Here is a 23,880-nt window from a genome sequence, read left to right as displayed (position 1 = left end):
AGGATTAATGTCAAGTCTGCCGAAGTGGCGATGTTTCTGTTCCCAAAAGATGAAGGTGAGCCTGGCTGGTGTCATTGTTTCGTAAATTTGTTGATTGTTCATGATTCGAGAGAGAGAGAGAGAGAGAGAGAGAGAGAGAGAGAGAGAGAGAGAGAGAGAGAGAGAGAGAGAGAGAGAGAGAGAGTGAAAGAGAGTTGCAGGGTTGTTAGCATCTGGTGCTAGCTCGGAGCTAACGGTGATTAGCTGTTTCAACAATAAGGAGAGGGAGAGTCCTCTCCTGTGGGACTGAGAGAGATAACGTCAGCTCAGGGAGGTAAAGGACTCTGAGGGATTAGATTGTAAACTGTAGCCTAAATTATCTCAGTGGGTTTGGTCATCTATGTAAACAAATATTTCCATCTATGTAATATTAGTTGTATAAAATAGGTTAAGAAATCCTTCCAATGTTTTTTGATTTTTGAAATATATGTTTCATATGAGTGTTGAGAGCTGTATCCATAAATCTCTTAATGTTGCCCTCAAAGTGCACCAGATTGATGCATTCAACTTCAATTTAAAGAAAAAACTCTTCCCGGGGTGCATGCCCCCGGACCCCCCTAGAGGGTGTGAGGTCATCACAAATAAAACAGGTTCACATGGATAGGATACTAGATAAGTGTGCAGACTCATTATGTACACTACACATTTTTCTTGGATTTGTTAACACTATAGTCCATAATATATTTTTAGAAAGGCAGGAAATGGAATTAAATCGAGAACATTTTTCAATGCGGAGGACCCCCTGTTTTGTGTCCCCCCTAGTTCTCAAACCAAAGTTACACCCTTGTCTAGATCTATGACAAAATATTGTCCTCAACTAAATTGACTTCCATGGCCATGCTAATGATGTCATAATAGATTACCTATAGAATAGAGAGTTTATCTTTTGACTATTAATGGTTGGATTTATTTTATTTCTACAGATCTGTCAAAGGCATGGGCAAAGCAAGTACAGAGAACCAGGAAGGACTGGGAGCCTACCAAATACAGTGTTCTGTGCAGTGAACACTTCACAAGGGACTCCTTTGATGAAAGTGCTCTACTACGAGCGCCGATGGGCATTGCGACAAAGAGGACCTTGATCCTGAAGAAGGGAGCAATTCCAACTGTTTTCACCAGAGTTGGGACTTCAGCTGTGGGACAACTTTCAACGTCAACATCAAGACCGGCTCGATCTGCATTTGCAATGAGAGAGAGAAAGCGGGTAAAGTTGTTACGCCTAATTTGTTGATGTTAAATCAGGATTTAATTCCAGTGGCTAGTAGTCTCCTGAATTATTATTGTTGAAATGGTATGAGCAAGGTATAGGCCTATACTATTTTGAATAATGTTGTAATCCATTTCATATTGTGTACTGTTAGAAATTTAAAATCAATGTTTTGATGGTATAATGTAGTTTAAACATACTGTCAAGTTAAATGCTCTTTTATACTGAAAAACCAAAAATTCTTGTGCACAACCAGTTAAGCTTTTATTCTGAAAATCCTTCATCTACGGTTAGCATTTAGCATGTGGCTAATATACGATTTCCTAAAGAGGTGAATTGAGTAGCGAAATGACTTGGTGTGGTGAAAACCGAAACCTACTGATTTAACACTACAACTATAGATGTCGAGATACTACCATGCTGAATATTAAATGAAAGTACAGTTTATTTGAATACACTATTGTTTACAGACGAGAGTAGCATATGACAACATCCGGAATGACCGGAAACCAAACCAGCCGTGAAGCATTTTCTGTATGTTTTAGAGTATTGATTACAGCGTTTAGAATGTGTTACATGAAAAGTGATGAAAGAGAATATGAGGAGAAAAGGCGTGTTAAGCATATGTTGAAGGTGAAAAGTACCAATCCTCTGTTTAAATGCAACAACGGACATTAGAGGCGAGGCGAGCCGGCTGGCGGGGAGGAGCCAGCAGAGGATATATAACGGCACCGAACGGGGGATTCGGGCTTCTCTTCTTACTCAGGAGAGCCAGATCACAGCTGTTTTCTGCCGGAACAATATTCTGTCTGTAACACTACCGCACCTTTTTTAATTAAAGTATCCCATTTGAATCTTTTCAGAGACTCCATTTAGTCTCATTTTAAAGCTTCTCTCCTGGACGCGAGAATAAAGAACATATTTAACAGTACATTTGCAGAAAGTAGAAGAACTCCTGGCAGAATCGGAAGTGGAGAGTAGCAGTTTTGCTTCCAAAGAGGAATCAATGGAGATGGACACTGACACAGACATGGCACCGGAACAGGTTTGTGATTGCCCCCAGGTTTTGTTTTAGATGAGCACATTGGCTGGTTTTACCTTGCACGTTATCATGACTGGCACACACAGTGGACACATGAAAAAAAACCTTCTTTGTAATATGCACACCTTAGATCTTACACTTGTTATGTAAAACAAAAAGCTTAGCATTAGTCTTGTTCCAAACACCAAACATGCAACCGGCAAACCAGTCTGCTAAATATAATTATTGTAGAAAGTTGCTAGTCAGGCATGATATTGACTTACATATGCATTGGCTCTAGCTAAGCATTACTGTATAGTTCAGCGGCATAGCAGACCAATTGTTCAAATTGTTCTAAAAGCACCAAAATTGGCACACATGTAGATTAATACATTCTGAACAATTTTGGATATGGAGGCATTCAAGATTCTCCCCGGAGCAGATTTGGCGGCCATTTTTTTAAATGGCCGCTATTTACCATTAGCGTCATTGAATATGTACCATAATTTGTCTTTTTGTGGATGCTAGATAAGAGGTGATACGTGTGCTAGAGGTGATAAGTATTGTACAATTACACATTACACATCTGGTGTGCTTACCAAATATTGATGATAGCCATTTTCACAAAATGGCTACCATTTTACAAGAAAAATGAATTTTGCAGCGGCAGCGGTGGTGGCAGTGACGGCGGCTGCAGTAATAGTATAGTGTTGGTAGTCATGGTACTTGTAGTAGTAGGTTGTGGTAGTGGTTACAGTGGTGTTTTGTGTCTTTGCAGGTGAGGCTTTGATGGCCATTCAACTGGTGGTGGATTACAGCAGCAGCAGCAGCAGCACCACCTGACATCAGAGACGCGTTGTCAGAACTGCAGCCATGGCAAAGAAGTTCCAACTGGTCGATACTTTTTAGCAACGTACTCCCACAACACCTCCTGAGACAAACTGGAAGCTGTGTCTTGTATGTCAAGAGGAGACAACAGAGTCACTTGTCTTCCCAGTACTGTCTAAACGCCGAGACCCTGGGAGTGGATACACGACAATGGCTGCAAACTTGGTCAAGTTTGATGAACTAGGAAAACTGCCAAGAACTGTTCAGTTACAGAGACTAGATGAAGGACAATGTGTTGAGGCGACAATGGTTGCCCACCAGGCCAAGTGGCATAAAACATGTATGCTCCAATACAATAACACAATGCTACGAAGAGCAGAGAAGAGACCCATCGCAAGCAGCTCAGCAGTTGGTAGGAGTGACGATGTCCCAGGCAAGCGCACCAGATCACTTTCTTCAGAAGCCACTACCAGCGACGCCTCCTGCTTTTTCTGTGGAGAGTCTGGCACAGAGACCCTACATGAAGTAGCAACCTTCCAGGTGGACACACGCGTACGGAAGTGTGCAGCGCAAGTTGGGGACAATGAACTCCTGGCCAGGCTCAGCATGGGTGATATGGTGGCTCTGGAGGCCAAGTACCATTCCAAGTGTTTGTTTGCTCTTTACTATCGTGCAAAGACCACTGTAGAAGCCGAGCAGAAAACTGACCATGAAGGTGTGATGTCAATAATCGTACTGGCTGAACTGGTCCTGTATATCGAGGAAACCCACCTAGAAGAGGGCATCGCCCCAGTCTTCAGACTCGCAGATCTTGCAAAGCTATACACGACAAGAATGGAACAGCTCGGGGTTGCTTTGTGCAAGAAAGTTAATAGCACAAGGCTGAAAGAGCGCCTGCTAGCCCAGTTACCAGGCCTGAGAGCCCAGAGTAAAGGCCGAGATGTTCTACTAGCGTTTGATGAAGACATTGGTGAAGCGCTAGGCAAAGCCTGCGAGCAAGACTGTGACACTGAGGCAGTTCACCTTGCGCGTGCTGCACAGATAGTTCGTCGATATATGTTTGAAGACACTGACCGATTCAGTGGATCATTCCAAGGCGCTTGTCAGGAGGACTCTGTGCCAAACGTACTAGTTGCAATGATAAATATGGTGCTGGATGGCCCCAGCATCAAGAACCAAAGCCATTCTTCTTCGACACAAGCAGCTCTTTCCATTGCGCAGCTTCTCAAGTTCAACAGTGTCAAGCAAAGGCGGAAGCAGGGAGCAACCAAGACACAGGAGCCTCCAGCTGTCAGACACAGTACGTCTCAAGAAACTCCTCTTCCAACCTATGTTGGGCTGATGCTGCATGCTGAAACACGCAAGAGAGGACTTGTGGACAAGCTCTTCTCTCTGGGCCTAAGCATATCATATGACAGAGTCCTGCGTCTTTCTGCCCAGATGGGAAACAGCGTGTGTCAGCTGTACCACATAGAGCAAGTGGTCTGCCCGCCTACCCTGCGTAGCAATGTGTTCACAACTGCTGCTGTGGACAACATTGACCACAACCCAAGTGCCACCACAGCCAATAATTCATTCCATGGAACAGGAATCTCGCTTTTGCAACACCCAACGTGTGCAGATGAGGGAGTGGATCGTAGCATTGCTCTCACTGGGTGTGATACTGGATCAAAGACGGTTGAGCCTCTACCAGAATTTTACACGGATGTACGACCTGTTGCTTCCTCTGTCAAAGGGTCAACGGTCCCAGCTACTTCTGTGACCTCTCTTAGACGCCACAACTTTGAGCAGCACATAGAAGATGAGTATATGTGGCTGGAGAACACGAGAAGTGTTCTCAAAGATGATGTTGAGGCCTGTGAAAACACATCATGGGCTGCATACCATGCAACGCACCAAGATCCAAAGCAACCAGTCATCACGCCAACGTCCCTGCTTCCCTTGTTCCAGGAGAGTGCTCACACTGTGGCAATGATCAGACACTCTGTTGATGTAGTCAGGAATGCAGTTCAACATCTCAACCCAGGCCAAACTCCAGTTCTGACTTGCGACCAGCCACTATTCACTCTAGCAAAACAGATCCAAGAATGGTGCAAGAAAGGGTTAGGGTTAGGATGCAAGAAAGGCTGCAGAAACCGCTGCAAGTGCAAGAAGGCTTCACTGCAATCCACTGGTCTGTGTTTCTGTGAAGGCGAATGCCAGTAGATTAGGACAGATAACTTGCTAGCTAACATTATGATCTGTAGACATTCATAATCCTGGTGACCAGATTTGAAAAGCTCAGATTCATAATTAACAGGATGGACGCTACTAGTTATAGTGTGGCAAAAGCTACGTTATTGTATTACATGTATGTACTGCAGGATTACACAATACTGAAAGTTATTGTATTGGCAACTGTTTATTGTGTCCTCTTCTTGAATCCACTTAGATTTGTTCATTTATATTAGATATATCCATAAATGTATAACTGTAAGTAATGTGCCTAGAGACTGGGCTTTTGGTCGACTATATAACTACAATCTGACCATACTGTAAACTCCCCGTACTCTGTGTATTATTTTGACTACCATTCCATTGCAATTTTGCCAGCAATTTGAACTAAAAAAGCAACTTGAGCAATTAAAGTGTGTCCCTGAAATCAGGTACTGGTTATTAGAGGTATTATGTCATAGAATATTGAAATCTTCATCAAATTTCCACTTTTTCCACAAAATGGCGGCCAGTTTGGGGGCCATTTTTGAGAAGATTCATCTAAATATATGTTAAACACTTATTGATGTTAATTCTGTTTTTAAAAAAATGAATTTTGGCCCATCTAGCACCATACTAACGACACATAATGAAGTCTATGTAATGACGCCATATCATACTGCCATATCTTCCACAGGGCTAATCTGGAATGCCTCCATATCCAAACATGTTCAGAATATATTAATCTACATGTGTGCCAATTTTGGTGCTTTTAGAACAATTTGAACAATTGGTTTCGTATTTTTTACTATGCCGCTGGACTAGTAGGGTACATGTTTATCATGATAATATTGTCTAGAACTTCTAACCCCTCGAAAATATTTTACAACATCACACTATGAAATGTATGTTTTCACCTGGCAGGAACGACAGAGTCAAGATCAGGCCTGCCAGACAGACTGGACTCCAACAGCTACTGTCAGCATCAAGACACAGAATGGGAACAACTCACAAAAACAAAGACACAGTCAAAGGGTAATGTCACTATTGATTGGTTAATAGTACTGCACTATTAAATCGAAGTTTAATCAATTCCTAAAAAAAAAAAAACACAAGTTTGACAGGATGAGCGAGTGTGTCATATAATACTGTATTACAGTACGGGATATTCCTTCTAATGTTGAGTTTGTTAACTCTAAATAGTAAGCAACAGATCAACATAGATGTGTGGTTTTATATAAACACAATATAGTATTCCATTGATCATTTCATTTCCAGCATGCCAGGTGACGCTCGAGATGCTTGACTGCAAGTCTACCAGTACCAGGGAGGCAGAGAAAGCTGAAAGTCCATGGCACCAGAGACCCAGCTACACCTGACCAGCCACCACAGGCTGCCTCCAGCAGCAGCAGCAGCCAGGCGTCAAAGCTGGAGCAACACCAACTGGAAGACGCGTCGTCCAGCAGTCCAGCTACAACATCATCAGTATCAGGCTCCTCAGACTGGGAACCCAGTAGCCCCATCTCAGCGGCTGATTCTTCAGACAAGTCAGATCTGTCAGAAAGTCGGGAAGCATTTGGGGATGAGATCTGCCACAAGAACCCAAATACATCGTCTTTGGCTCCAGCCTCGGGAAACTGCTACAGTGGTGCCATTGTCCATCTTGCGGCAGCGTCGACATCCGTCAAGTGTGGACAGCCACTGGAACACTTCTTAAGATCCACCAAACATGTGGCTCCTGTCTGCAGGCAACTGAGTGGCAGAGTCAACCGAGCATTTGAAACTTCCCTGCAGGCAACATGCTGTTGTCTGCAGGCATACTGTTTGCCGGTGCGTCGCCAACAAAGGTGCTGCGAGTCCTAAACCACATGGGTGTGATGACCTACGTGAAACGAACATTCTTCTCACACCAGCGAGACATCCTGCACCCTGCAATACAGGGTGTATGGACGCAATAACAGGCAGCCCACATTGCGATGCTGCAGACTGAAGGGCGACCTCTGGTTCTGGGGGGTGACGGACCGACAGCCCTGGACACTGCGCAAAATTTGGAACATACACTACAATGGAGCTGGAACCAAATGTGGTGCTAGACCTACGGCTGGTGCAGGTACAGTTTATATTGTTCAAGTTCAGGGTTTTGTGTGAGAAATTTAAAACTTCATCTGTACATATTGTAATTGTAACAGTGTTTCAAATCATATTCAGCTCATTGCAGAGCTCCTGTCTAGTTATCTGCCTAACTGGAATGTTCCCTGCTGTATTTTCAGAGAAACGAGTGTGGTGGGAGCTACCATATGGAACTGGAAGGCCTGAAGAGGATGGTGGCCTTCTTTGAGGACATCCTGGAGATTGGCACTCTCGTCACAGACCGACATCGCCAGATTGCCAAATGGATTAGAGAGAATATGCCGTACACAAAACATCTGTATGACATCTGGCATGTAGCCAAATCTATGTGTCAATGTTGTTTCTTTTGAAGTTCAAGGAGTAGAGTCTTCTATTGAGTTATCGTAAAGTTGTTATCACCAGACAGACATTGCAGCATGCAGTGTAACAAATCTTATTTGCACACCTCACTCAAATAGATAGATCTCTTTATGATGTCAGTTTTATTTATTGTCTTTGCAGCTGTTGGGAAGAAGCTGAAAGCCATCTGCAAGCTCAAGGGCTGTGAGGACCTGAAAGCATGGCAACAGAGCATCATCAACCACTTGTACTGGGCAGTGGTTTCCTCCACGCAAGACGACGCAGAACTGATTGTGGATAAATGGAAGTCGGTGGAGCAGCATGTCCTAAACCTCCACAGGGGCCATGGTGGAAAGTTCCCCACATGTGCGCACAAGAGACTACAAGGCAGGGCTCACAAGAAGAAGTGGATCAAACCAAGTGAGTTTAGAGTCAATACTCCTTTTTCTGATATGGCGGCAGACGTGACATTTAAAATTACGTCTGTTGCGTCAGCAACGGGTGACTGTAATTTTAACCGTCATCCACCGCCAAAAGGAGTATGGAATGTATACAGTGTATGCATGCTGAGTGATTAAAAACCCAGGACGTACCCAGCAACAACAATGTACTGACTGTCTTATGGTTGGGTACATAATCCAAAAAGTTACGTCTGAGCAACGAACATTAGAATTGATAATCCATAATGTCAAGCACTGCCATTGAAATTTGTTGATGATTGATTTATTGATCGCAGGTTCACTATCAGCTGTCAAACTGGAGAAACTGGTGACAGACAAGATGCTGTGCAAGGGCATCGGCAAGCTCTCTGCCGTACACCAGACATCCAAGGTGGAGGGCTTTCACAGCCTCATCATTGAGTTTGCACCAAAGTCTTACGTTTACTCCTACACTGGCATGCTGTGCAGGTTGGTCTTTTCAGCATATAATTCGAAGGCTTGTACTGTACCAGCTAAAGACTTGTTTCAGTTACTTGGGAATGGGCGTCTTTGTACCGTGCTGAACCAGGTCCCCGTGCTGTATAAAAGCTTGCGACGTTACGTCACATCTCCCATAGTGTGTCAAAATGGAGGAAGGAACTGTGATGAAGTTGTCAACTCCAAGACACACATTGCCAGGACTAAAATAAAACACAAAATCACTTTCTGAATCAATATCAAGTTTAATAGAGCTGTTCATGTATAGACGTGGAATAATTACAAAAGAGAGATATTTCTTTTCACATTTTTAAAACTGTTTCTTTGTTTATGTTAACAGAATCCTTCTTGCCGGACTGCATTACAACGAGAATGCAAGCAGACATACTGCAACTATGAAGGCGGGAGAACAGAGGTTCAAAATCCGCCACTCCAAGTACAAGGCTGGAGGTCATGTTGTGAAGAAGATCCTAGTAGAGGCAACATTCAGTGAGTTTGAAATTAAATTACTCAAAATAATATTGTCCAGATTGGTAATGCAACGGTACTAATGATTTAGTAACTAATTCAGTTCAAAACCCCAATTTAAAGAATGATCTCGGCTTGATGACAGACACCATCTATTATTAGAGAACATTATAAAGTGCAAGTTTTGTATTCTGTCTTTGAACACTGTTGCGGGCTATGTGGATGATCTCATGAGAGAGGTGGTCGACCTCTGCAAGAAACCCAGCGCAGACAGGCCTGTACAGCTGGAGGAGCCTCCCACTCTGTCCTCTGCAATGGAGAAGCCTGACAAAGCAGAGGCCATCAAGGCACATGCCAGTCGTTTCAATACCAAATAGTCTGTCACTGTGCATCTTCAACTGTGGAACTGTATTAAACATTCACTTCAGAACTGTATTGTCACTGTCCTTCTTCATAACCGTGATAGTCCATGGATGGAAACTGTCGACGAATTTGGTTCACTGCACAAGAGGGCAGTGGCACTCTTATTTCGCGTCCTAGGTAACCCCAGCAAAGTCTCACCAACTGGCGGTAGGCTGTGTATCGGTGGCGTCTGCAAGATAAAACCTTATAGCATTGATATGACGACAGCTACTGTAAGAGACTACTACAAATGAAGGAAAATAGATGATAATAGGTCAACTTCAAAGTTACATTTTCTTATACTCAGATCATAAAAGACTAATATTCAAATGTATAAAGTTGCAAAAGTTGTCATGACATCATATAAACTGATGCATTTATATACTAGTAATAGACTTTATTGTAAATAGTGTTTGTAAGGCTTACTCATTGCCCTCTTGCTGGAGATGGCCATAATGTTGCCTGTATCCACAGTATGCTATACGCAGCACCCAGATGTCTAGACAGCCAGATCGGAAGCCGGGGTGGTCGATTATGCAGCTGTGGACACCATCCTCCTCCATGGTCCTGGTGACAGCGGGGATTTCCCGACAGCACACACTCTCGGCTACAGTGTCCATGTTGTTACAGTTGTCGCACTGACACCTAAAACATATAAAACAGATGTAACATTATGATTAGCAGGAATGCCAGGATGTTTCAGTGTTGTCAGGTTGCGACATTTTGCAAGGTCACTGGATTTTATCATTTTAACTTGGAATTGTTTAATTTTATGCAGAAGATCCAATAATAAAACTTCAACTTCATTATCGGATATTAAAAATTCAATTTTCAAAACAAGTTGCCGCTCCTGCAGTTTTTAAGTGTGTAAAGATGATTTCACATGACCTTTGCAAAATATCACACTCAATACATGTGTGTCTATGTGGGGTGCAGCTCTGGGGGGTGCATTGTGCCTTAGATGTATATAAATAATATACCATAACCAAATACGTACAGTGGAAATCAGGTTGCCAGAGCAGGTCAGTCCAGTGTGCATGTTCCTCAAGGTCTCAGCAGAGTTACAGGTGAGGTAAAAAAAATAAAAGAGAAAAAGGTCAGTAACAACACTTTAACCCTTTGTAGTCCTGGGCTAATTGGGCCGTTTTCGTATACTTTTGATTTGCCTTACTAAACCCCATTAAGAAATGTTTGGCATGTCAATGTTTGGTATCTTTTTTTTAAGGACAACCTCACCTATATAACCTGATAGTTATTTCTTTCATTCTGAGATACTATATGAACATTTTGGACCCAAAATCACAAAAAAAACTTAAAAACAGATTTTGAAAATGATATTATTTATCATATAGGTAACACAAAGAAACCATTTCAAAGCTGGAAATAGATGCATGGGATGTCACTACGATAATGTGAAAGTTTGATTGAGGTAGCATGAACCTATATACACATTTTATGATAACAGGTGTGTCCATAGGCTTTTTTCCCTCATTTCTCAAGTTCTGTCAACAGTGACACAGTAGGCACAACAAAACATTTAAAAGCTTAAATCATGTACATGGGATTTCATTCTGATAAGGCAAAAGTGTTATTATAAATATAATACAAATATATATATAAACACATTATGAACAAAAATCTGTTTTTTCTGTCTTTATCTGTGCCACGCTTCAAAGCAGTTTCTGTCAACTACGACAAGAGGGCAACATCACAGCTCCTCCTCCTCCTCCATGTCAAAAAACAAGCTCATAGCTTGACTCACGTTCAGAGTTCTCTTCGTCATAGTTGAATCTTCAAAACTCTAAATCTATCTAACTATATCTAAATTCTCAATGTTTGTCTGTCACTTTACTTCAATCGCAGTCTCCCGCCGTCTCTCTTCGTCTCCCGCCGCCTGTCTTCGTATATCTTCGTCTCTCTCCATTTCCCGCCGCCTCTCTTTGGTTCCCGCCGTCCCTCTTCGTCTCTTTTCGTCTTGCTTCGTAACACTCCGTTTACCTGATTACCTCACCCCCTCCCTGGTAAATACATCCTGTTGAGCAGAATCTACAGTTTCCAGTATTTTCCGTTTCGTAAAATGATAAAATACGGCGGAGATATTCAAATATGTGCTTCCATTATTCATACTTTTGAAATATATTAACTTTATATCATCGTATCTCTGTGTTTACTGGGTCTTTTTGCATGACACAAAGACTGAGATATAGTTTCAAGCCAGTACTTTCGACAGAAGCACACGGCAATGTTGTCCGGACTGTTGTTTTTATGCGGCACCGGTTTGAACAGGTCATGTGATCTGATCACGCCGGCGTGACGGTCGACTCCAAAGGGTTAAAGTAACACAACTTTGAATAATTATCTCTTGGAATAATTTTCTCTCAGTAATCACTCACTACTGTCTTGCCAACAAACAGATTGACTCCCCCTCACTATCATCACAATGAAACACGTCCAGAAGAATGTCACGCAAAGCTGCCTGCCTTCCTTCCTTCCTTCGACTCTCCCTGAACTGCCTTATCTTTTTAATGTTCAATGTTAACCATTTGTGCAGATAGCATTAAGTAGAAAAGATCGCCCCCTTACCACGCGGTGGAGGGGGCAGTAGGCTACTCTTCAAATGTTTCACGAAATACTTACCATCATGACTGCTCTTACTGTTTAACATTGTGGTTTACTTCATGTTAAGGCTAATTAAAATGACACGGCTAAGTAATGTAATGCTAACTAACGTGCTCGCTACTAGCTAGGTAGCTAACTTGACTGATCCATGCACAACATGTATATTACCTGATATGTTTTATCCAGCGACTCCCGGTCCTTTCATCAGACGGGAAGCGATAGAACGAGCAAGAAGTATGATTACTGTTGTGATTACAACCTGGTACAAAACACATTTATTATTTAGCAATCTCTTATATTTATTGGAGGGAATAAATCAGTTATGACATATTCTTTTTCTTTGCTTTAATTGCGAGTCGCAACCACTTGGAGCATTATCGCCTATGACATCACTTACGTGACCCAGATTGGGATCTGGGATTTGTAGTCTTTCTAGTTGCGTATTTTTCATAGTCTTATATTTCAACAGTTTTACGACAAACTGTGACTTTTTTGACATGGAAATGATTGTTTAAGATTGACAAACATCATATGTGTAATTCGTGGCACAATTAAAACGGGATCGAAAGATAATCTTTCTCTCCCCATTGACTTCAATGTATAATTTTTCCGAAATAAGGTCCCATGGAGGCTCCCGGAAGGGGAGGGACTTCACCTCTCTATAGTCCGTTTGTTACATTGTTTCATTTTTCAGAAGGTTAGGTTTGCGTTCACATGGGCAAAACTCAAACGGACTATAAACTTTAAACAACTTTTAAAGTCATGTGCACGGAAATGCTGTTCAACCATTGGTCAGACATTAAGGGGGGGAAAACGCAAATCCCGGCAATTTCTAACGGAGCCTCCGCCATGGAGCATCGGCACTTTCGGCAGGTTATTCTCATGCTGCTGTTAAAAAACATAGCACATACAATGAGAGATGTTCTGCAGTAAGGAGGGGCGTTTCAACGACGACAGGTGTTCTTAGTTTTAAGTAGTTGACTTAACTGTTCAACACTTAATTCTGCTTCACTCTTGAACTAAACAACCGCGGATGTTTTGAAAGACTCTTTCGCTAAAGATTTTGAAGATATCCGCGTTCTTGTGACACGTAAATACTACGCTTCCTATGTTTTCGTGCGGACTGCGTTCACACCAGCAATGAACCGCTCCAGAGTTCGCAGGCTAGCGCTCCGAGACCACCAATTTTAGGATTGTGTTCACACCGACCCAAATGAACCGCACCAAGCGACTAAACGCACCAGGGTTCGATTCAACCGGACTATACAAGGCAGGTGTGAACGCACCCTTAAAGTACCACCTGCAGAGGGATCTAGATGCAGGTGTTCTTTTCCCCATAGAGACCGCCTCGCTGCACATTATCCCTTGCATAAAGATAGATTGTGGGTCCATAATAACATGTTGTACACAGTGGAAATAAACATTCTGGTCACCTTAACATCAGGGATCTTATACAGTGGGGCAAAAAAGTATTTAGTCAGCCACCAATTGTGCAAGTTCTCCCACTTAAAAAGATGAGAGGCCTGTAATTTTCATCCTAGGTATACCTCAACTATGAGAGACAAAATGAGAAAAAAATCCAGAAAGTCACATTGTCTGATTTTTAAATTATTATGAGATTATGAGATATAATTTGCAAATTATGGTGGAAAATAAATATTTGGTCAATAACAAAAGTTCTGTTGCTGGTATTTTGGCCCATTCCTCCATGCAGATCTCCTCTAGAGCAGTGATGTTTTGGGGCTGTCGCTGGGCAACACGGACTTTCAACTTTCTATGATTCAAGATTTTCTATGGGGTTGAGATCTGGAGACTGGCTAGGCCACTCCAGGACCTTGAAATGCTTCTTACGAAGCCACTCCTTCGTTCCCCGGGCGGTGTGTTTGGGATCATTGTCATGCTGAAAGACCCAGCCACGTTTCATCTTCAATGCCATTGCTGATGGAAGGAGGTTGTCACTAAAAATCTCAGGATACATGGCCCCATTCATTCTTTCCTTTACACGGATCAGTCATCCTGGTCCCTTTGCAGAAAAACAGCCCCAAAGCATGATGTTTCCACCCCCATGTTTCACAGTAGGTATGGTGTTCCTTGGATGCAACTCAGCATTCTTTCTCCTCCAAACACGTCTAATTGAGTTTTTACCAAAAAGTTCTATTTTGGTTTCATCTGACCATATGACATTCTCCCAATCCTCTTCTGGATCATCTAAATGCTCTAGCAAATTTCAGACGGGTCTGGACATGTACTGGCCTAAGCAGGGGGACACGTCTGGCACTGCAGGATTTGAGTCACTGGCGGCGTAGTGTGTTACTGACTCTCTGTAGGTCATTGACTAGGTCCCCCCGTGTGGTTCTGTGATTTTTGCTCACCGTTCTTGTGATCATTTTGACCCCACGGGGTGAGATCTTGCGTGGAGCCCCAGATCGAGGGAGATTATCAGTGGTCTTGTATGTCTTCCATTTTCTAATAATTGCTCCCACAGTTGATTTCTTCACACCAAGCTGCTTACCTATTGCAGATTCAGACTTCCCAGCCTGGTGCAGGTCTACAATTTTCTTTCTGGTGTCCTCTGACAGCTGTTTGGTCTTGGCCATAGTGGAGTTTGGATTGTGACTGTTTGAGGTTGTAGACAGGTGTCTTTTATACTGATAACGAGTTCAAACAGGTGCCATTAATACAGTTTACAAGTGGAGGACAGAGGAAGCTCTCAAAGAAGAAGTTACAGGTCTGTGAGAGCCAGAAATCTTGTTTGTTTGTAGGTGACCAAATACTTATTTTCCACCATAATTTGCAAATAAATTCTTTAAAAATCAGTGATTTTCTGGATTTTTTTCTTTTCATTTAGTCTCTCATAGTTGAGGTATACCTAGGAGGAAAATTACAGGCCTCTCTCATCTTTTTAAGTGGGAGAACTTGCACAATTGTTGGATGACTAAATACTTTTTTGCCCCACTGTACATTAAACTCATTCTGAATCAAACCGTCACGGTAGCCTAACCTTACTGATCCCTCTTAAAATAGAAAAAAACACGTTACTTGACCAGCAGAGAGAAAATGGATCATTACATTATTAATGTGACTAATAAAGAGCAGTTAGATTATTAAAGGTCCCATGTCATGGCCATTTCTACTGATCATAATTCCACTGTTGAGGTATACTAGAATATATTTATATTGTGCAATGTTCCAAAATCACATTGGTTTCTCATACAGCATCTCTGTACAGCATGTGTATTCACTCTCTGTCCTAAACGGCTTGTTGGAGCTCCTGCCCCCCCCCCCTCCCTATGAGCCCACTGTGCTCTGATTGGTCAGCTCGCCCACTCTGTTCTGATGAGTCTGCCACCGTTACAGCAGAACATCAGTGTTTATGTGTTACAATGACGTTTTTTAGCAACCAGAAAATGACACCAGTAATGACAAACAGATGAGAATGCTGCGTGGGGTCTGGGTGCCGTGTTGGCGGGACGTTGCGCGGCTCGCTGCTGCGAGGAACGGACAGTGTGAGCTGGGTTCATTTCCTGCTTGCTGCATGGGGTCTGCAAGACAGCGAGACATCGTGAATGGACGCGGGAAGGGGGGGGTGCTCAGGGGGCTGCAGCGCCCCAATCTGCGAGGCTCCACTAGCCCTCGCACCCCCAAACGCGGCGTAGAGGTAAGCGAGAGATCGCAGATGCCGTCGTGGTCGCGGACAGATTAAACAAATTAAACCTAAATGGCTCGCGAATTATACTTTGGCGGCCGGTAATATACCTAGCTATCTTACCAGCCCTTATGCAACTCGCAAACATCTCTCTCTCTCTCTTTTCTATCTCTCTCTTCTCTCATCCCACCTGGGTTGCAATGAGTGCATTTACGTACACACGTTGTGCCTCTCTACCTCTGTTTCTGACTCCTTACTTCATTCTAAGGGAGCGCATTTATGTACACGCGCGAAAAGAAAGGTACGGAAGGTGGTAGTTTGTGAGCTCTTATTCGCGGACGACGCAGCTCCGGTGTCTCACAGCGCAGCTGGTATACATTGCCTGATGGACAGATTCAGTGCAGCATGCTCTGAATTTGCACTGATCATCAACATCAAAAAGACAGTTGTTATGCACCAAGCAGGAAGCGCAGCGTCACCGGTAATGGTGAACGAGCATGTGCTGGAGACTGTTGACCAGTTCACGTATCTTGGCTCAACAATCAGCAGTGACCTGTCATTAGTTAAGGAGATCCAGACTTGTATCGGCAAAGCCGCAACGTCTTTCAGTCGTTTGCGCTCAAGAGCCTGGAGCAACAAATACCTCACCGAGCGCACTAAGACACGCATCTACCAATGTTGCGTGGGCAGCGTCCTGCTGTATGGTTCCGAGGCGTGGTCAACTTACGCGCGGCACGAAAGAGAGCTAAATGCTTTTCACATGCGGTGCCTGCGCAACATCCTCGGGATCACATGGCGGGACAAGGTCACGAACGAGGCGGTGCTAGCGCGTACGGGCAGCAAGTCAATGTTCCAAACACTGAAGGTCAGGAGGCTGCGGTGGCTTGGTCACCTTCGCAGAATGCCAGATGGCCGCCTGCCAAAGGACATCTTATACAGCGAGCTGAGCGCTGGTTACAGAGGCAGAGGACGACCACTGCTGCGCTTCAAGGATGTCGTAAAACGTGACATGAAGGCCCTGGACATTGCGACGGATAACTGGGAGAGGCTGGCGGAGGAACGGACGAAGTGGCGCCAGCAGCTGCGCGAAGGTGGTGACAGACTTGACAAAGACTGGATTTGTGGACATACTGTATCTCTCTGATTGCACTGTACAAAACATATTGTAGATTTTGTCTTGCCAATGTCCTGTCCTTCTCTCTTTTCTCTCATCCCACCTGGGTTGCATTGAGTGCATTTATGCACACACGTTGTGTCTCTCTACCTCTGTTTTTACTTCTTTCTTCATTTTAAGGGAGTGCATTTACGTACAAACGTTGTGCCTCTCTACCTCTGTTTCTGACTCCTTACTTCATTCTAAGGGAGCGCATTTACGTACACACGTTGTGTCTCTCCACGTCTGTCCTCTATCTCCTAGGGTCAAAGTTCCTATGGCTTAGGATTCCTTTGACCGATTTGCGCCGGCCCGTGCCTTGCCTTTGACTTCTACACAACTGCTCGGGTCTTGCTAGATTGAGTGGGGAAGTTCAGGAGATATTCCCTAAAAAATGTTGCCAGTGCCCTCGGACTGCCGGGTTTTTCCTATACCGATTTGGCTTTGACCCCCCACTGTTTCCTTTTTCCTTGTTCTTCTTAGACTAGTGTTACAGGTACTTGTTGGCTTATTTTGAGGTTTTTACCCTAAACCTAACCCTAACCTAAGCCTTGGGGTGACCTTAATCCCAACCTTAACCCTTTCCCTAACCCTATTTAGGGGCAATGGATGTCCACTCTCGGGAGACGACCGACAGTGGTGCGGTTAGCCAAAGTGACAAACCTAATTTTACCCAGGGAAAAGTGGGGAAAATTAGAAAATGTATCCGAAAATAGTGCCTCATAATGCGGGCATGTGGACAGTAGCCAGAGACTCACAGGCACACACACATGCAGAGATCCAGGAGGCGGAGCACATGGCTTTTTTTACCCAGCAATAAGTCTCTGAGAGGCGGGGAGACTCCACGGATGGCGCACGCCCAGAGCAGTTTGAAACCATTTGAAATGACTCTCAGACATTACCTTGAAGAATGCTTGCATGTGGACAATAGCCAGAGAGGAGCAGGCTGCCCCAGAGGACAGGCTGCGTCACCTCACTTTGTAACCCAGGAAAGGAGCAGGAATCCTGGCTGCGTGAGTGGTAAAAGCGCATTAAACAGTTTTAATCCGACAGCCGCTGATGCGCACGGAAGTCTGTCCGTTTCGTTAACATTCGGATAGCCAAATGGACTGAAATCCGTCCGATTCGTTAACATTTCAATGGCCAAATGTCTCCATGCTTTTAGGCAACGTGATTTCACGCATGGTATTCCCCCGTCCCTTCCCAGTGGACCAGTGATTTCGGGGAGAGGGCCAGTCCTTAGCCAGATTAGCTTTCAGTTTATTGGAGACAGACGCACGGGTCTTCTGGCATACAGGGGTCTCACTACCGGAGGCTTCTGCGGACCGCGTGACAGTCTTCACCGGGGTCTCACTACAGGAGGCTTCTGGGGACCGCATCACAGACTTGAGAGGGGTCTCACTACCGGAGGCTTCTACGGACCGCATGACAGTCTTCACCGGGGTCTTGCTTCAGGAGGCTTCTGGGGACCTGAACGCTCACTTGAAGAGGGCTTGGGCTGATGCTGGGCTAGAAACAGCCGTCACCTTCACCATCTTGCGCACTGCCCTGGCTGACAATATCAAGCATCACCAAGATCCAGAAAGCAGGTCGATTCTCGCTAGGTTTATGTGTCACGACGTAAGCACTGCGGACCGGTTCTACGCGAATACGCTTGGAATAAAGGAGGGATTGAAGATCCGCTCCATGTTCAGGGCGGCAGCAGCTGCAGCAGCATCATCAGAAGGAGGTCTACCACCGTCAGCTACCTCCGAAGAGGGCTCAGGGGCGGAGAGCAGCGATACCTCTTCTTCAGAGCCGGTTGATACTCCTGATGAGGGGCCAGGGGCCGTGGACTCAACCTTTGTGGTGCCGTGACTATGGCAGAATATGGATGCCGATGTGCGGGCGGTAAAGCACCGCAAAATCCACCCCCTTTAGGGTTACCAGAGGCATGAGGTTCTGTAGGGTGTGATCATCTGGGTTTAGTCCGTGGGGGAGTGCTTAAGTCAGGGGGCCCGGGGACTCACGGTGCACGAGGTTATGGAAGTGCCACTGTTGCCGGAGGTCCTTAGTCCGTCCTTTGGGGCTCTGTGAGGGGCTACAGAGAGGTGGTTTTCCCGGTCCATCTCCTGGAGGTATGAAATAACCTGAGCTCCATGTGAGGGAGAGAGGCTGGAGGTCATTAGGCCGTCCTTTGGGGCTCTGTGAGGTGCCAAAGAGAGGTCCCTCTCCTGGAGGTGTGAAAAAACCTGTTTGCCTGTATTAGGAAGCCGAGTTGGAGCTACTTTGGGGGTCTGTGAGCAGCCACAGAGAGGTGCTTTTCCCGGTCTATTTCATGGAAGTCTGACATGAGCAGAGTGTGCATGCTTTGAAACTAATACACCCACGCTTAGCATGCTCTTTTAGGGTATAAATCTTATCTTATCACCATGGATGTACTTGTATTTTAAAAAAGCTTACAGCACCGGGTATTCCCAGTCGGTCTCCCATCCAAGTACTGACCCGGCCCGACCCTGCATTACTATGGGTCTCTGAAACAATCAGACTTTTACCACACTGTTAGCAGGCTTTAATCAGATTTTTAGCACTCTTTTCCCCGCAGAAACTAGTTAAAATCACCGTGGTCACCATGGTGGGGATTTAGGGATATACCTGTGTGTGGTGCGGAGCTTCCCTGCACTTTAAATCCATTGATTTGCCCTGTTTTTGTTGTATTTTTTACTGTTAATGCACTGTGCTCCCTAGGATGATGCGCCCTCCTGTGGGGACACATGAGAACTGCACTCAAATCACTTTGTGCTTTTTAAACAGTTTAAAATAGTTTTTTCCACATTTAAAAACCGCTTTCTGCCCTGGAAATCATTTCTAATCATTATTACTGTTATGGAGGGGCTGCAGGAACACTTTCCCCGTCTTGCAAACATTTCTTCCTGGGTAAAATAATCCATTTGTTCCGCCTGCTTTCCGTCAGCACATGCGGCTGTCGGATTAAAACAGTTTAATGCACTTTTAACACTCACGTACCCAGGATTTCTGCTCCTGAACCTCTGCATGTGTGTGTGCCTGTGAGCCTGGGGCGCTGAGAGCAGCAACGTTTTTACCTGCTTGTCCATTTGGCTATTCAAATGTTAACAAAACGGACGGATTTCCGTCCATTTATCAGATTGTTAACGAAATGGACAGACTTCCATGCGCATCAGCGGCTGTCGGATTAAAACAGCTTAATGCGCTTTTACCACTCACGCAGCCAGGATTCCTGCTCCTTTCCTGGGTTACAAAGTGAGGTGACGCAGCCTGTCTTCTGGGTGGGCTCTGTGGGGGGGGTATCGCAGCCTGCTTCTCTCTGCCTGCTGCTGCTGCGCTCCGCCTGCCGCTGCGCTCCGCCTGCCGCTGCGCTCCGCCTGCCGCTGCGCTCCGCCTGCCGCTGCGCTCTGCCTCTATCCACACAACTTTCCCCCACCTCTCAGAGACTTATTGCTGGGTAAAAAAGCCATGTGCACCGCCCTGGTTCTCTGCACGTGTGTGTGCCTGTGAGTCTGAGGCCCTGACCGCAGCGACTCGGCTGTTTTTACCTGCTTGTCCATTTGACTATCAGAATGTTAACGAAACGGACGGATTTCCGTCCATTTGGCTGTCAGATTGTTAACGAAATGGACAGATCCACCGTTTTCCCCCTAAAAATGGTTTGTAATCGTTATTTTTGCATTTAAATGATTGATGCTATCATTAATATGGTTCCTTAACACAATGCACATAGTCTGGAGCTCACTGGGGTCCTGCATATGCTTTAATCAGGCTTGTCCATTTGGCCATTCAAATGTTAACGAAACGGACGGATTTCCGTCCATTTGGCTATCCTAATGTTAACGAAACGGACAGACTTCCGTGCGCATCAGCGGCTGTCGGATTAAAACAGCTTAACGCGCTTTTACCACTCACACAGCCAGGATTCCTGCTCCTTTCCTGGGTTACAAAGTGAGGTGACACAGCCTGTCCTCTGAGTCTCCCCGCCTCTCAGAGACTTATGTCTGGGTAAAAAAAGCCATGTGCTCCGCCCCCTGGATCTCTGCATGTGTGTGTGCCTGTGAGTCTCTGGCTACTGTCCACATGCCCGCACTATTTTCGATACATTTTCTCATTTTCACCACTTTTCCCTGGGTAAAATTAGGTCTGTCACTTTGGCTAACCGCACCACTGTCGGTCGTCTCCCGAGAGTGGACATCCATTGCCCCTAAATAGGGGTAAAAAAAGCCATGTGCTCCGCCCCCTGGATCACTGCATGTGTGTGTGCCTGTGAGTCTCTGGCTACTGTCCACCTGCCCGCATTATGAGGCACTATTTTCGGATACATTTTCTCATTTTCACCACTTTTTCCTGGTTAAAATTAGGTCTGCCACTTTGGCTAACCGCAACACTGTTGGTCGTCTCCCGAGAGTGGACGACCATTGCCTTTAAATAGGGCTAACATTAGGTCTGTCACTTTGGCTAACCGCACCACTGTCGTTCGTCTCCCGAGAGTGGACATCCATTGCCCCTAAATAGGGTAAGGGTTAATTTTGGTGGGGTGCCTGGGTACATTTTGGGGTTTGCTTTTTCACAAGTTACCAGAGGTTGGGGACCTGGGGTTATTTATGGTTTAGGGAGACCTTGCTCCTTCATGACGAATTTATTTTTTGGGTTTAAACCCTAATTTGGATTTTGAAACCGCTACTAAGGGTGACTGGGTTGTAATAGACTATTGGTTTTCTTTCTACCATTACGTATCTTCAACATTGAGGATCCAAGGTGAGTGGTTTCCTTTATCATAGCCTGGAGTCATGCGTTGTATGGGGCACAGGTTATGTTTATTTCTACAGGTTTTGGACAGGTTCGGATTCTTCGGAGAGACCTTCTTCTTCAGCTCTGACTGACCGGACCAAGGGAATACCTTGCGGTGCTAACAATTGGTCTTTGCAAGTCAGGGCGGTAAGTAGTGATGGCAAAATTAAGCTTTGAATGAAGCATCAAACCACTTGGACAATTGTGTCGGAAATAGGTTAATTTCTCGAAGCTTCAGTTATAGCGACCTCTCCTGGCGAAGTGCAAGGCTGCAGTGGTTAACGTATCTTTGCCTTGAAAAATATTCGATGCACACACACACTAAGACTGAATATCATGTTCTATTTGCAATTAAAGATTGGGTTATTGAGAAGAGACTAGAGAGTGCTGGACATTTTTTTGGGTGGAGAGGGCCTTTTATCAGTTATTGAAGTATTAAAGTTGAAAAGCAATGATTAAAAGCACATCCATTCCAGGCTTTGAACCAGCTGCGCGGAGGACATCGCCGCATTCGGGCCACTGGCTCTATCCACTTGCCAGGGATGCACACACTTTTTTGGCTGGTGAGCTACTTTTGAAATGACCAGCTCACCGAGGTCTACAAACCAAAAATAAAATCCCAAATTGCAAGGGTTGCTGAATAACACGTTTTATTCATACATGGGATAACTACAATAGGGCTGCAACAAACAACTAATTTGATAATCGATTAATCTATCGATTAATGAAACGATAAATCGACTATTCGGACTATTACTGTATGCCTTGCACAATTTCTTTAAACGCTCTTATTTAGCCATCAACTTTTAGATTTAGCTTGAGGTTGTTTTAGGCATGTGGAAATTAAGAATGAAGACAATAAAGATGAATACTTGATTCAAAAATACATATATTATTAAATTAACTAAACAAATTGGGAACAAAATTAACATTGCTTTTTATTTAAATTAGATAAATAATATTTCACATCAAAAGAAACAAAGTTTTAACAAATCATATTAAATAATCTGATGACAGAACTGTAAACAGAATAGCTGAAACTTTAACAAAATAAAGAGTAACTCTGTTGCCTCCAATCATTAACCCATGTTTGTATAATTGTGTTAACTCCGTGTGTTGCTTCTAGCATACATAACACCTGACGTGGAAAAGTTACTCGTGGATGGGGATACAGAGCTACTAGAAAGACAGTCGAATCTGGTTCATTCCTCCGTCTGAATGTGGTGCACTTTTGCTAAATGTTTAGACAAATTGCTCGTATTACCACCCTTACATGCTAAACACTCTTGGCAACGAGCATTGTCCACCTCAAGACGGGTAACATTTAACCACACCTTGGAGCGCTTCTCTCCGCAATCCCCACCGTGTGTTGCTGCATGTAGCAGCTGCGTGTGTGTAAACTGCCCCGCCCCCCTCGCACACGGGGGAGAGAGATCTCGTCTGGATCGGAAAGATTGAAAATACACCGACCATAGACTCATTTTTTTTCTTTTTGCATATTAGAAACGAGTTGGCGACACTAAGACTGCAAGATAATGTTTGTGTAGCAATAATACATCTCTTTCTCAACTCGCTACTCGGAGGGAAGTCGCTGTCATATGCCTTGTGAACACTCCGATAATGCCTCTCCACGTTACCTTTCTTTGGCAGAGCGATGCTTGCTTTACAAATAAGGCAAATAACCTTTGAATGTGACATCACAACAAAATATTCTTCCTCCCATTCTGGGTGGAAGTGGTATGTCTTTAGCTTTTTGCTCGTTCCCGCACTCATTTTGTTGTTTGTCTCTTGGTTGTCTCTTTAACTTAATTTGAGTTTTCCCGGCACTTGACTGATGTCGTATCGCTTTGCATTCTGGGTTAGCAGACTGGAAAGCGATAGGGTTATAGCTAGAAAGGATCCGCCTTGTGTAAATATGACGTCACGTTCTCGTTGTAACTCTCGTTGTAATCGGAGCGGCTCGGAAACACATCTACAGCAGTAACATGCAACATACACATGAATGCAGCAGCAATATTAATAGAGAAACATCAGACATAATAGTAAAACACTGAAAGGGAACATTTTATTGCACCAGGAGCTATCTTGGGACTTTTACTGCGACAACGTTGACTTGCC

General features: G+C 44.4%; 1 protein-coding gene and 1 long non-coding RNA gene across 3 annotated transcripts; both read left to right on the top strand.

The window, feature by feature from the left end:
* Positions 1 to 2,224: 2,224 nt before the first annotated feature.
* LOC307034456 lies at positions 2,225 to 6,696 on the top strand. Its single transcript, XR_013806922.1, has 3 exons — positions 2,225 to 2,291; positions 6,213 to 6,323; positions 6,567 to 6,696. It is a non-coding gene; the product is annotated as an uncharacterized lncRNA (long non-coding RNA).
* Positions 6,697 to 7,480: 784 nt separating this feature from the next.
* On the top strand, positions 7,481 to 9,225 carry LOC307032668 (uncharacterized protein; the record flags this gene model as incomplete). 2 transcript variants are annotated; one of them, XR_013806347.1, is made up of 4 exons in its annotated part: positions 7,481 to 7,716; positions 7,920 to 8,177; positions 8,494 to 8,665; positions 9,015 to 9,148. XR_013806347.1 is itself a non-coding variant. In XM_079670807.1 (3 exons), exons 1-3 carry the CDS (start codon positions 7,889 to 7,891, stop codon positions 9,223 to 9,225), a joined length of 672 nt encoding a protein of 223 aa, XP_079526933.1. In that variant the 5' UTR covers positions 7,785 to 7,888. The 2 variants fall into 2 exon arrangements, 1 of the variants encoding a protein (XP_079526933.1); XM_079670807.1 differs by lacking the exon at positions 7,481 to 7,716 and having other exon boundaries at positions 7,785 to 8,177; positions 9,015 to 9,225.
* Between the last annotated feature and the right edge of the window lie 14,655 nt (positions 9,226 to 23,880).

The sequence above is a fragment of the Notothenia rossii genome (genome assembly GCF_949606895.1).
Source record: "Notothenia rossii genome assembly, chromosome: 3".
NCBI classification, from domain to species: Eukaryota; Metazoa; Chordata; class Actinopteri; order Perciformes; family Nototheniidae; genus Notothenia; species Notothenia rossii.
Note: the sequence above shows the minus strand (reverse complement) of the source record. Positions and strands in the feature narration are given on the sequence as shown.